At 41.2% G+C, this 15,000-nt stretch overlaps 1 protein-coding gene across 1 annotated transcript in view; it reads left to right on the forward strand.

Moving 5' to 3' along the window:
* The window catches only part of LOC137977775 (interaptin-like), a 35,002-nt gene that overhangs the window by 19,776 nt on the left and 226 nt on the right, over positions 1-15,000 (forward strand). Inside the window, exons 8-16 of the mRNA XM_068825108.1 lie at positions 1-14; positions 515-834; positions 1,371-1,483; positions 4,980-5,145; positions 5,642-5,786; positions 7,470-8,805; positions 10,203-10,292; positions 12,960-13,096; positions 13,537-15,000. The exon at positions 1-14 is cut by the window's left edge and continues 114 nt beyond it; the exon at positions 13,537-15,000 is cut by the window's right edge and continues 226 nt beyond it. Of these exons, the coding sequence (XP_068681209.1) occupies positions 1-14; positions 515-834; positions 1,371-1,483; positions 4,980-5,145; positions 5,642-5,786; positions 7,470-8,805; positions 10,203-10,292; positions 12,960-13,096; positions 13,537-13,558 (2,343 nt within the window). The 3' untranslated portion in view covers positions 13,559-15,000. The remainder of the gene's footprint in view (positions 15-514; positions 835-1,370; positions 1,484-4,979; positions 5,146-5,641; positions 5,787-7,469; positions 8,806-10,202; positions 10,293-12,959; positions 13,097-13,536) is intronic.

Below are 15,000 nucleotides of genomic sequence, written 5' to 3' on the forward strand. Positions count from 1 at the left end.
AAGAAGCACAAAGGGTACGATGACTTGGTGGCTTTTTGCACCTTTGCACTGAGAACAAATCTATAGTTAAGTCAATAAAACTGTGGGTTACAGGCAAGGGTTGCTTGGGCAGTAAAGCAGTGTTTTTTGTTTATTTGCTAGTCGATAAATCAACCTGAGTCAGTCAGGTTAACAAGTGAGTGATCGAGTTACAATCATTGGTCACCCAGTATTCAATGAGTAATTCAGTCGAGCTACCAGGCAGCCAGTCACTGACCGAAGGAATCCGTCATTTGATGAGTGACTTACGTATATAGTCTCCAAATTAGCCAGACGCCAAGTCGCTAAAAGCTGGTTATTAAATCAGCGGATCAAAAAGCGAATGTGTCATTTTCACTGCCAGCCTTCACTTCACTCTTTAGTCTGTTGGCCAGCTTACCATTGACCCTGTACCTAAGAAGTATCTGAATCAGCCTTCCTATGTATTAATTAATCATCCAGAAAGCTAAGACTTACTTACGTTTACACACCACAGCGTCTCCAAACTGCTGGATAGCTTGTCCCTCAGTTCGGGTTCATCAAAACTGACGAAGCTCTTCCAACACCATTCTTCCTCTTCGTCAACATTACCTGCTAAAAAGCTCAACCCTACTATGCAATACCTACTTCAAGCTGGACCTCAAGGTCTGATACGGATCTGGCCCATCGCTCTGTCTGAAGAAATGAATTATTGCAGTTTCATGGTGAACATGACCACCACAAGTGCGGAAATTATCAAGCTTGTTTTTGAGAAGTATGAAGTTGTTGATGATCCACGGCGGTTTTACGTTTGCGAAACAAGTCTGGGGAAAGGAGGTGAGCTTTATTTGCATCGGACAATCGAAACTTAGAGAAAATAGAAATTTGGTGGCAACTAGATTTGGTCGCTTTCAATAATCAGCTTTTTCAATGTGAATGTGAATGCTATTGTTACTGACATTAAGGATATAAATTGTATTATCATTTTATTATCATTTCCGCAATTTATCAACAACGTTTCGAAAGAAAAACGTTTTGATGGATAAGACTTCCAAGGCTGGGGGGTATTAACAAAAGAAACTTCCCAACAGCCATCTGCTTCATTATCGTCTCGTTCTATGAAATGAAAGTTAGAAAGATCATCGCTCTTAGACAGGGATATTAATTAGTTGCCACCTAACCTGAACCAGGCTTGAACCGGCTTCGCGTTGTAATGGATTAAGAAGCTGTGCACAGAATAGGATATGCCTTGCATGCCTGTGGAATCAACTCATTGACCGACGGTGCATCTATTTCTGCACAGGCGAATTTTCCGCAAAATCTTTACCCGAGAACAAAAGTACGCTTGTGTTTCTTTGCTTTTTATCTTTCAGGTTCTCATCAGGATCTCTTGGACTCCGACTGTCCGTTGTTCTTTCAGTGCCGCTGGCAAGATCCCGATAAGCGTCGATTTGAATTGAGGTGCAAGAATGAAGGAGTTATCAAGGTAAAAAGGACACGGAGGAAAAAAAAATTGTGGCAATCATACAGATTTACTTTCGAAGTATTTTATCGCACTGTGTGGGTAAAGTGAATCGATTGCCGTTCATTGAGATGGAAAAGCTGACTTGTTTATCTCTTTCAGTCGTTTTAAAGTTTAATTGATTTAAAGGTCAACGTTGCGCTCAATCGCGCCGTAAATTATGGTCAGCGTTCAAGCCCCAATCCACCCAAGGTTCTCGATAAAGCCCTAAATTGTTTAAAGAAACACGACATCGTTATTACCGAACCAGGTGAAGGCTCGGGAGTCGTTGTGACGGGCCAAACTGAGCATATCCTCCTTCTGAGCGCTGCTTCAGTTGACAACACTTCCAAGTTTTTTCCCGTTGATGACAGGCGACCTAAAACCCGTGGGCGACCACCTTAACACTTCAGAAAGAGAAAGAGTTGCGCACAACACTATATGAAATTTTGCCTGATGAAATTGCAAATACACTCTGTCCGAAAAGTTCCAGGCATGCACATCTCGACGGCCCTCCTAAGACTGACAAAGCCACGTTGAGTACGAGCCCCATTCTATCTGCCACCGTAACGTACAAGTACAAGCTCGCCAAGTGGCTTGAAGAAAAGTTGAAACCACTTTCCATAAACGAGTACACAATTACCGATGCCTTTGATTTTGCTGATGAAATTCGAAAACTTTCTGTTAATGAAGATGATATTCTGGTCTTCTATAACGTTACAGCTCCCTTCACCAATGTGCCGTTGGATGAGACTATCGACATCTTTGTCAATAAAGCCTTCACGAATGGTTGGTTTAATAAAACCTATGGGATTAACCTGCAAAAAGATCAGCTCGTTAAGTTACTTGAAATTGCCAAAACCAATCAACTTTTTCAGTTTGATGGTCATTGTACGAACAAACGAATGGAGTGGCTATGGGCTCCCCTCTTGGCCCCCTAATGGCGAACGTCTTCAATGTGCCACCTCGAAGAGAAACTCACACTCGATGGCTTGATGCCTCATCTGTACAGAACATACGTTGATGAATGCCAAATACTATGCCACTATGTTTTTTACCACCTTGAATGGCCTACACCTCAGTCTAACGTTCACGATGAAGCTTCCTGTAGATGATAGGATCTCTTTTATCGACATTGAAATCATCAAGAATGGAACAAAACTCGAAACTCAAGTCTATAGAAAGTCAACCAATACTGGCTTACTCTTACATTTTCATAGTCACACTGATGAACGCTATAAAGACTCTTTATTAACGACAATGCTACATCGCGCTTATGCGCTATCTTCCACAACAGAGTCTTCTAATGAAGAATGCGCCAAATTGCGCTCCATTTTTAGCCGTCTTGATTACCCGCGTGGAGTCTTATGGATTCTGTTATTTCCAATTTTGTTTCCAGTTTTAATTGATTTAAACCACCAGAAATATTTCCATTATTATTAATCTTGTGATTTGTGAATATCGTTACAATGTATACTTCTTCATTTTGATTACTTTCATCCAGTTTCGGACAACCTACCTGTCCTTTAGCGATCAATCGTAAAATAAATAAAATAAATAACCTGTTTGAAGGGGAACTGAAGGCAAAAAAATAAGCATTTTTTATTTGCACTTTAGACCGTGCGCAATAATGTTTTTAACGCTTTTTTCTGGCATATCCGTCGTTTTTCCACCCACAAAAATGTTTTTACTCCGATTCTCGGCCATCAGCATTGCGGATCAGAATGGAGGAGTCAGCGGTCATTTTTGCAGCTTATGATGTATGATATGGGGAAGACATGCGAGAGCGCCCCATATAGACGCAGTGTTTTTGACTGATGTTTGTCGTGAATATTGAGTCCGCGAGGAAAGAGCAAAACAGCGAATAAAATATCCACCGCAGCACTTGTTTCTCTTGATCACGAATTTCTGTTCCCCATATCGTACGTCACAGCAGAGTGCTGATTATTTTTTGTGCCTGCACTGAAAAGGCAGAAACAGGAAACGCGAAAAAGCCCAACTTCGAACGTAATAGCCTACTTTCGATATATTAAAATTCAGTCCGAAACAAAAGGCATCATCTCGAGCCTCTGGGGAATAAACTCATATAAATCCTTATATTTATTCCCCAGTGCCTCGAGATGATGCCTTTTGTTTCGGACTGAATTTTAATACATCGAAATTGGTCTATTTTCTTAACTTGACTTATGTTAGTCTTTCCCAAAACAATGTTGGAAAAATTGCTGATTTTGGCCTTCAGTTCTCCTTTAATTCATCCTCTAGCAATAAGCTAAGTTACAGGATTTCGGGTCAGAAGATACATTGAGGAATACATTAAGAAAGGCTACTATAAGGAACGGAATTACATGGAATTTATGTTCAGTTCAAGAGCAAACTTATTCGTGACGAGTCAAATAAACTTTATTGTATTACATGGCTTCAAGAATCTGCCGTTGTTGCTTCGAGGCCTCAACTGATAAGAGGAAGCAGCCACATCGATACGGTCTAGCACATGTTCATATAAAGGATTCTGTGGTGTAAGGCCAGATATGAACCGTTTGCATGCGGCTATTTTGCGCTTTTGTAGTGTTACTATGTTGGCATTAACTAGGGCCTCATTATAATAGGCCATCTCCGAGTTCATGTATGCCTCCTCTTCAAAGCGAGTCTAAGTGCGAAGTTTTTCTTATGAAAATTAGTTTTCATTCATATGTAAAGTAGAACTAATTACCATCACAAAAACTTCGCACTTAGACTCGCCGGCTTTAAAGAGGAGGCAGACACGAACTCGGAAGTGGCCTAAATTATGGCCATTGTGCGCTTATCTATCCTCTCTATTGAGTCAGAGAGATATCGTGGCATGTTGACATATACTACGCTAGCGTACTCAAGCGTTGATCGGACGATTGCACAATAGACTTGAACGATTTCCTGACCAGGGACACCACAGCGTTTAAGCTGCCTAATAGCATGGAGGCGGCGGTTGGCTTTTTTCACTATAAAGTCGAGCCTCCCACGTCAAGTCGTGAGAAATAAGTACGAGTGGTTAGGGTTAGGGTTTGGGGTGAAAAGGGTGATGTGAAGTGCTATTTTACTACCCATGTAAACCATGTGAGCGTTAACCCAAATTCCGGCACCCTGGTCAGAGTTTTTCTCTGTCCTTGAGTGGCCCCATTCCATTGGTAGCGCTAACGCTCACATGGTTTACATGGGTAGTAAAATAGCACTTCACATCACCCTTTCATAGTTAATTCCCGTGAGAAATAAGGACGCCAAGAAATTTAAATGACCTTACTTCTAAAAAGGAGCCGCCCGTGGCAATAGGAGGACACTGAAAACTATTGAAATGTAAAAAGTCAATCGCCAAAACCTTGCATTTAACTGGATTGAGACACATGTTACTGCTTGAAGCAAATGATTGAACCTGCGAAACAATCTGATTTCACACGCAATCCTGGAGCACTTACGCTAACTGGTTCCCGTACATGTTCTATGTTTTCAGATGCTGTTTGAACTTGAGGGTTATGAAGATGATTTAGATTATCGCTCTATTCCGCTATCAACAAAGACCCCTTGTTCAGAGGCTCTACCACTTATTGTGAAAAAGTTCAATTTGCCTGGTGAAGCTAGTGAATATTTCTTGGTGGAAGTTTCTGAAGAAAATGAAGGTACCGTTTCTTCCTGTTCACAAGCAATGATCATTGCGACCTTTCCCGCGCGAGGTTGTGGGGAGCGTGGAGAGGAATAACGAACTTTGTCAACTTTTAAAGGAAATTACTCTAGTGTGACGGTAATCTAGTTCCAAAGAGTATCCGAGGTCCAAAGGAAAGCAATTTTATATGGTTTGGTGGCAAGGCTGGATTGGGAAACACTTAAGCCCAGACTACAGCGCCAGTTATTCCCACAAGCTTTCGCTAAATAAGAACAAATTTTGGACAATCGAGGATGACCTGGCGGGTTCTTATTATTTTGAGGGAGTGTTCTTTGGTTTTTTTTTTTATCCAAAAGACCTTGGGCGTTCGTAATCCAGCCGAAACGCGAAACGTTTTCCTGTATACATTAAAATTGATGGCTTTTGTCCTTCTCCCCACCACGCGCTTTTTTCACTGAACCTAAAGTACCGGTTACTAAAGACTCGTGTTTTATCTGTTTCACTCTGCGCAGATGACAGAGAAGAGGTCGCTGGCCACGTGTGTCCGTTGCGGTTGCAGATGGCTTGGAATGCGCCTGATCACGTGTTTAGGCTTTGCCGACGAGCAGCAGACGGAGGCAATGATGAGGATAGCAAAGATATCATGTTAGATGGCTGGTTGGTGTACTGATTGTCTTTGCAAATGTTTTGAAAAATAGTACTGTTGTCTACATGGCAACTATTTCCATCCATAAGGAACTCTTTTTCCGAATATTCACACTGCTCAATGACTTTCATTTGGTGTGTGTTTGTTGGGATTTCAGTTTCGTAATAAGAATTCCGGCAGCACAACTAATCAAGCAGAATATCTCTTAAATAAGCTGATTTCTCTTGTCATCCCACATATTTTCATAATGGATCGATTTGAAAAGAACCCGGTTTTGAATGATAATATTAATAGGCTGATTTAGCAACAGAACGGGAACGTCAGTGGCGACGGCGCGCGCAGAAAAAACACCAAGGAGAATTCAGAATAGAATAGACTCCACTCTTTTCTTCTCTATTCTAAATTCTCATTGGTAGTTTTGCTGCGCGCGACGTTGCCATTGTTTCAGGAGAACCTTTTAACGATTCGGTCTGACCGGGTTGTCGGTGAATCGAACTAGTCAGAATTGTTTGCACGGCTCTTATAGGATAGCCGCTTTCACAGAGCCTTCGGTTCAAAGTGTGGTTTTTCTAATAACTTTCTTTGACTGAGTTCTCGAAAGACGCAGTGCTTTCTCCTTTGCTAAAGTTCTTTTAAGAGCTAAAGTGCGCCGAGATGAGAAGGTCGTATATTGGAAACCTTCAGTAGCCTTGAAATGCGTCTGTTAATCAGGAATTTTGATAGTTGGGGTCCTAGACGTCAGCATTTTGCTATTTCCGCTAAGCAAAATTTGAAAGATTACTGCAAACACTATCTCCTGTGTGAGAACAACACTGGTCTGGTGCCAAATCCTCACTCGGGTGATAACTTACGACTTTGGATGTCGGCTTCAATCGTAAATGTTCGCCAAAGGTCGTAACAAAATCCGGTAGACTGAAAAGTACATTGTCAACCTTTATGGAACACCCAAGGGAACAGTGGAGGCGGAGCTAAAGCAAGATTCATGAACCCAGTGTGCCTGCATTTTGACATATTCATGAGCAAAATGGCGCATTATCTGCTCATTATGTGATACGAAATGAAAGAGAGCAAATTTCCCAGTAAATCCTTTGCCGCTATATTTGACATTTTAACATAATGTCTGAATTTACTCTGTAAAGAAACTTTTGCATGCTACAAGTTCATAAAAAAGTTGCTCCACAAACAAGAAATTTTAAATAGAAAAAAAGCATTTTTGAATTCTCATATAAAATGGTTGAAAAATCGCTCGCATTTTAACTCAAATTTCCAATAGTTTTTACAAGTCGTGTCCATCTCCCGAGCGTCTCGATAAAATAAGTGTAATCTGGTCTTCATTTTGCAGCCTACAAGTTAGGACTTTTACAACCGAGATGCCTTTAGAATGAAAATTAAAGTTGCGCGTTTGCCCATTTCTGGCGCCATTTCTTTTAAAAATGTAGTTTGTCGCTTTCAAATTTCGCGCTTCAGCGCGTCACTTCTATGCTAATGCGATGATTAGTCATATGAATATTAATGATGTCCGGCCATTCTGCGCCATGGACGTTCCCGTTCTGTTGCTAAATCAGCCTATCAACGTCACGGGAGAGCGTGGCCTGTTGAAGAGCATTTGAATGTTTACACTGAACTGATGTTCCTTCTTGAATTAAAAAGACTTGATTCAAAGTTTCAAAACGTTTTTGGTATTCTTTTGTTAGGACGACAGATGCGACTGAAGATGCATGCCACGAGCCAGGTATCCAATCAGAATTGTCCTCGGCAGCGGAGGAAGATGACCTTGATATGGCGCCCGCCATCCTAGGTACCGGTGAAAGGGACGAAATTGTGGAAGAAACCAGTGAAGACCTGATGGAAGGGTTAGCTCGGTTGGATAGCGTAATCGAGGAAGAATCAGAAGCGATCGCTTCTCAGGAATTGCAGAAATTGAAACGACAACTTTCGGAGAAAGAGGTAGAGCTTCGAGACTTGCGATTGAAAACTGAAGTGTTGAAAGAAAAGGATTCAGAGATTGAACGCCTAATGGAGGAAAACGGAGAGCTTAGAAGAACAGCTGAAGACCTGAACAAGCTACGGTTAGAAAAGGAGGACCTCGAGAAAGAGAACGAGGAATTAAGGCGACTAGTCCTGACTGTAAAGGAGAGCGAGTTGCACGAGCTTCGGTTAAGGAACGAAAACCTGTGTAAAGAAGCCCAAGGGATTGAAGAAAGATTCAAGGCTGAAATTTCGCTTCGCGATCGAGAAATTGAGAGGCTTTATGCTAGAAATAACGAACTTTCTTTTAAAGAAAAGGAACTGGAGTCTCTGAATGAGAGAAAAGTTTCGCTACTGGCCTTTGAAGCACAGCAAAAAGAACTCGAGAAGCTGAGGCTTTTTAGAGATGAAGTGAGCGCCAGTCAAAGGGACATGACTTCGAAGCTGAAGTCTTTGCAAGAAAAGAATATGGAATTGGAAATCGAAGTTTCTCAGGCCGAGAATTTGGTGCAAATTAATCGAGAGTTGTGCCGAAAAGCTGACGAAGGTGAGATCTTGAGACAAGAATTTGAGCGAACCAATAATGAGAAAAAAGAGTTGAATGATAAATTGGGAGACTTGATTCACGAAAAAACAGAATCAGAGCGGATAAACACTGCAGAAGTCGAAAAACTGCGCGAGAAAAACCTTGTGTTGATGGTTCAGTGCAAAGATGCGGACGAGATGAAGAATAATATCATTAAGTTGACAGCACAACTGCGTGACATGGAGAGGGAAAACCAGTATGAGGCGGATAATGTCCAAAGGAAGCTTGACGAGTTAACAGCGGAGAAAAAACTGTTGCAAGAGAGGATTGCGGAATTGGAAAAAACTCAAAATAGCGAGGAGCAAAAGGATATCAGCGGAAAAGAGGGGGAAGACTTGAAACTAGAGAACATCTTTCTGGTTGAAAGAACCAAAGAAATCGAGGACCTAAGGGCGTCCGTTGCTAAACTTTCTGCTGAGGTCAGAGAGAATGAGTCGTTTAAACAGAAATACAAGGAACTCAGAGACGTGGAGAGTGTGAGTATAATGTGATTTAACATAATTTGTCCGGCGTTGAGCGGTCTATTTCATCTTAGTTGGGGTATCCTGCCAGTTACTTTAGGTTGGAGTTCCATTCATCTAAAGTTTCCAGGCTTCCTTTTCAAATGCTTAAGTTTCTCGCAACTGCGATGATCTGTTTCTCTTTGACTTCACTTATTTCCAGTCAATGGAAATTGCAACACGCAAATCCTGAGAAATTACCTTAATAATATTTTCCCAACATTTTCCCCAATCCAAACCATAATAACCCTAACAATTATGCAAAACTTAAGCTACATTTTTTCTTTTGTTTTGGCACCAACATGGCCGTCTTATCACGTGAGTGCAATCAAAGAATTCAGGTGGCTTCAACTGCATTCGAACCCATGACGTCCGCGCCTTCGTCTTTACCTCGCATTCAAATATTTGCATTCATTTCATCGAGTCATTTCACGAGAACACATGAGCCCAACAAATGGGCCAGTTCCGAGTTGATGCTTGTCTTGGTTTCAAAGCGAGTCTTGGTGCTCAACTATTCTTGGTTTGCATCCACGTGATGAGACGGCCATGTTGGTGTATAAAACAATAGAAAATAGTCCCACACGTTTTGCGTATATATAATAGAATACAACCCTAAGCCTAACCCTAAACCTTGCACTTATCTGGAGAATTTTAGCAATTGCCTTTTATAGACACTTCAAATTTTCAGGTGGCTCCAAGTGGATTTGAACCCATGACCTCTGCGCTGCTGGTGCAATGCTCTACCAACTGATCTGTGAAGCCAGACAGTTGGGAAAAGGTCCTTTAGCCCATTTCCGAGTTCCTGCATACCTCAGTTTCAAGGCGAGTCAAATTCCCCAAAGACTTTTTCGTTATTGTTCAATCCACTAAGAAGAGGTTTAGGGTTAGGGTTATGTCACCAACGAGCGACATCGTTAAATACCCACTTCTGGCACTTGTCGTTCCCAGACTATACACTTTCGAGTTTCATATATTTGGACAAAGGGCATTAATTAATAACGAGTCGATTTGCCGTCTTATGTTGCTCGTGGTCACGGGTGTTATCGTGAGTGTAAACTACACTTAGGAACTGGGTTGCAATTTTTATAAGTAATTCTAACCAAAATTCAAAAGGGCAACCGTAAGTCTAGGAAAAAATGAGACCCTTGAAATTCGGTGTGTTTGTTTTGTATTGCCATGACACGACAGTGGGGTGGAATGCCAAGTAGATCCCAATTAATATTTTTCATGTGCTATTGCGAAAGTAGTCTCGATAATTAGAGGTGGGAACGGACAATCTTACGTATTTCGTGCGCTGTTACATGTTTAGCGAGAAGTATAAATTCATTTTCAGTTTAAGTAATGTTGCCATGTTATGATCTTTTTGAGGGAAGTATTTAACCAAACAGATTAACACGACAGAAACCATAGCTCGGCAGAAAGATAAAAAACTGAAAGAATCTGAGAACAAGATCAACACTTTGGTGAGCTAATTATTTTTTAGGAATTGATGTGAATATTTGAAGTCATATAATTATCAAGAAGGAAACCGTAATAGGTTCCTCTTTTCTATTCTTGGAATCAGTTGCAAGTAGTTGTGGACGCACCTCAAGGAGTCACTTGTTTGAAAGCAATTGCATGATTGCTCTTCCTTTCTTGCCAAAGCTGATCTCAAGGTTTCCCACACAACACACCTGTTACATTGATTTGCTTTCCCAGTTTTTTTTTTCGGAACTGGGGACTTATTACATGTTCTCTGCATGCAAGATGCAAGGTACGCCACACATGTCCAATACAATCAACTAGATTCCGGTCATCAAGTCTAGATTCTATTGGAGTTACTAGAAGTCTAGTCGTGAAATGGAACCGGAAGTCATATCTGTTTCACGTTGGGGAGGGTGAAGTCCATCGGAGTCGACTGGAATCGCATCGAGCGATTTGAGCGTTAGCCCTTCGTCAGAGCGAGTAGAGGAATTGTGGATGTTGCTGGTTTTTATGCCGGTTGGGAAGAGCTTTGCCAGCTATGTTACCATATATGCACAGCGGTTCTCAATGAACTTTCAAACTAATATCGTGCATCCTCAGGTGTATCTGGCCACACAGCCACATCTCATTAAACGAATGTTTTTAGAAATATAAGAAACATCTATTTATCCATCGCACCCTCAATTGCAAAGATATCATGATAATTACACATCACTGAAATATTGACCAAACCTATAAAAGTGACGCTTATTTACCGCCTTTTTCCTAATCCAGATAAACTACTAAATACACAAGGGAAAACTCATCATTGCTATTGTTTAAAATTCACTCGCATGTGTGCGTGCACAATTCTGTATCATTTATAGCGTCTTCTCCAAGGGTACGCGTCTTCTTTCGTCAAAATAACAGCATACCTTGCTCTGAAAGCCGAGATTTGAAGTAAGTTACGTTAAAAACAAGCCCGCAACACATCGTGTATACCTCGTTCGTTCAAGGATGACGCAGTGGTGAGTGGTGAGAGCGCTCGCCTCCCATCGATATGGCCCGGGTTCGATTCCCAGACTCGGCGTCATATGTGGGTTGAGTTTGTTGGTTCTCTACTCTGCACCGAGAGGTTTTTTTCCGGGTATTCCGGTTTTCCCCTCTCCTCAAAAACCAACATTTGACTTGATTTGCGTTAAATGCTAATTTCAGTTTACAGTGTCCCCAATTAGTGCTCCAGTGCTAGAACGACTAGACACTTAAATAAAGTTCCTTTCCTTCCTTTCCTTTCCTTTCCTTTCCTTTCTTAAAGTCGAGATTTCAAATAAGCCGCGTAAAGAAACAAGCGCGAACACATTGCAATCATCACACCTTCTTTGTTTCTATTTCATCTATGTTTATTGCATGATACAAAATTAGATGTTTGGCTTTCGATTATCACTCGTTCCTTTTCGTTTTTGTCATCATTTACTTGTGGCTGTTATGCACAACGGTTCTCAATGAACTTTCAAACGAATATCGTGCATCTTCAGTTATATCTGACGACACAGCCACATCTCAATAAACGTACGTTTTAAGCAATATATGAAACATATTTATCTTCAAAAAAATATTTCCAGTCCAACAGTTTTCAGTGCGGACAAAAGTCGCGACACACGGTCGAAGTTGTCCAGAAGGCCCACCGTGGTGAAATTGTATGGTCACGTGATAAAGTAACGCGCGTAGCCATGGACTACGAATAGAAACTTTGTGACTCCAATGGAATCTATTCAATGCCAATGGATCTATTAGAGTCCAGTGGAACGCTTTCCTTGAGCCACCGATCGATAACAATAACTCTGAGAGTTAACCCTAACCCTAAACCCTAACCCAATCGATCCAATGGAACAGTTTTCTTGGGTCTCCGAGAACAAGTACAATAAAAAACTTGTCACTCCAGTGGAAACTTTTCGTTACCAATAGATCCATTGGAGTCCAATGGAACACTCTCTTTGGGCCACCGATCGACAACAACAAACCTTTTTCGAACTCTCGAACAAGTAGAAAAATTGTCACTTCAGTGGAAACTATTCGTCGCCAATGGATCCGTTGGAGTCCAATGGACCACCATCCTTGAGCCACCGATTGACAACAATAAACTTCTTTCTAACTCTTATAACGAATAGAAACCTTGTCACCACTAGACTTCCGGTTTTCCAATAGAACTTTAGTCTAGTCGAGTGTATTGGACAACCCTCGTTTTCGTAAGCCTAAGATGGCACGAGGCAACTTTTTTTTTCAGGGAATCATTTTCGCAGAATGCTTCAGGAGGCAGTGCGGCCCAGTGGCTAGGGCGCTTGCCTTGAGATTCAGAGATCCCGGGTTCAAGACACGTTCTGACCACTCGTTGAATTTGTTCCTGGTAGTCCCTGGTTCAACTTCTTGTAAAAGCCAACTGGTTTGCCTCCGGTCAGTTGGGATTCTTTACAGTTGTTGTTGAATGTTTTGTTCTGTCGTGATTGTGCATGTTTCATTGGCCCTGAAAAAACCCCTTTGGGGAGTGGTCAATTAAATATGTATGTATGCTGAAATTGCCTTACTTTGTTTTTACTCGTTTTCTTTCTTCTTTTCACGGACCATTTGTGGTTGGTTAGCATTTGCTTGTGATGCCCTTAAGGGGGCCTGAAATACATTTTCTTTTTCAGACTGAGGCAGTGAAAGATATGGAGGCCAAGCTTGAAGAACAGGAGCAAAATCAGCATTATCTTGACCAACTTTTGATCATGCTCAAGGACCGCGATCCAACGTTACTTCACGTGATCAACAGTTCACTCGCATCAAAGTACGAATCGTGGAATGTCATTTGCTGATAGTTACGTGTTTACGAGGGCGGTTTCTTACCAGATGATGAGGGTGCTCTCCGCCAAATTCCGAAACCAACCCCAGGCTGCTCCATATCGCGGCCGAATAACTTGTGCTTTCAACGTCTCCCACGTCAATAGAAACTTTTTGTGATCTAATCCGGCAGGGGATGCGCTAACCTTTAGCAACCAAAAACCTTATCATTTAGTAATTTTTTTCTGACCGAAGCCAGAATAACTGGAAGTTTTCTAAGGAAACAGAACTTCTAAGCAATGAGGCACTCTTGTCTGTTCGTGCAGCCATCTTTATCAGCCATCATATATTGAATCCGCAATCTTGGATATTCCAATCGCAGTGAAAAAAAATTATCAGTGAACAACTGAAATTGCATATTTTACTCTGTTTTTTTTTCTTTTGCAGTGAACCAGAGGAATGGTGCTGAACGTTGATAAAAAGGCAATCCTGTAGTTTTTCAAGGTGCCGGAATGAGCTTCGAGCAAACATTCGCCGTCATCTTTCCTGTAAACTTGAGAAAACCTTAGTTTATTTTAGTAAAAAGAGCCAGAATTGCAAAGACAGTGGATGAAACGGGCTTACATGTATCCCTTATTTGAAAGACTGTAAGTTAATAAGTCCGTGTAGTCAATTTATCTCTTCTTGTGAATAGAAATATCTTGAAAACGTTTTTCATGAAATGGGCTCCAAGGACTTTATCAGTAGGCCAGATAACTCTTTACATTCTCTAATTTTATTGGATCGATTATATAGGACACATCTCTCATTATTGTGTTTAGGACAAGGCTCCATTGTTTATGTTGTATATTTTTTGTGTCCTTTGTTTTCACTTGCCACCTCTTTGATTCCACGCCGTTGTCGAAGCTTCTTTTGCTTGGAAAAAATCTGAGATCCTTAGGGAGTCGATGCACTTCCACGAGAGCTGCGTCCTTGCCCCGATGGTCTAACGTAACGTAAACAACCTATTTGGGAGACTCTGGTAGTGAATCAGGTGATTTTATTTGGATGGATGAAACGTTGTCAGTTTGGGCAGTATTTTCGTCTTTGTGCGTGAACTGAACAACAGGCGCTTGTTCCTGGTTTTGCAGGCGAGCGCGTACGTCGCTCCCTGCAACCTCTGTTGGTACCCAGCCAAATTATAAAAAAGGTGTCTCCGCGCGATGATGCGACCACGTTGGTGAAAAAAACAGGTTTTATACTTAGTCTAATATACTCTAATGGGGTCGAATTTCCGATGTTTTGAAGTGGTTCATTTTGTGCCATTCATACGAAACGTTTTTTACACAATGACTGCAAAATTCTCGCGCGCTCATTGGCTAACTTTTATTGTCAATAAGCGGACAGACATAAGTGTATAATTTATGTGATAATGACGCGATATTGCTCTCGTCAGATTGAAGTTTCTCGCATTTTTGTCTCGCGTTCTTCTTGTGTTTTGACTTAATTTTCACCCCTCTGCCTTTTTGTTATTGTAAAAAACAAATTGATGTCAGTTTTTCATGCGTCTGTTCTGTTATTGACAAGGAATTTCGTCATAACATTGTCAAAGTAGTCTGCGTATCCTTAGTCTGTCTACTTTGACAAGGTTATGACGAAATTCATGATCAATAACTGGACAGACGCATGAAAACTGACATCAATTTGTTAAATAGGGTATAACCACTCAGTTATCGCGAGAGCTCTTAATGGTTTTTGGGGAGATTGTTTGTAAAATTAGTGAGCGCTGTAGTTTATGTCGGTCGTGATCCACTCCTTTACCTGTTAGCTAGTAGATTTGGCTCAGGTATTTTCAAGCCTGCTGTAAATATTATTCCACAATAAAGCTATTAATTTGCTTAATCGCTTTTGTAAGGGGTCTCTTGAGGGGTT

Source organism: Montipora foliosa, chromosome 11, assembly GCF_036669935.1.
Source record: "Montipora foliosa isolate CH-2021 chromosome 11, ASM3666993v2, whole genome shotgun sequence".
NCBI lineage: Eukaryota > Metazoa > Cnidaria > Anthozoa > Scleractinia > Acroporidae > Montipora > Montipora foliosa.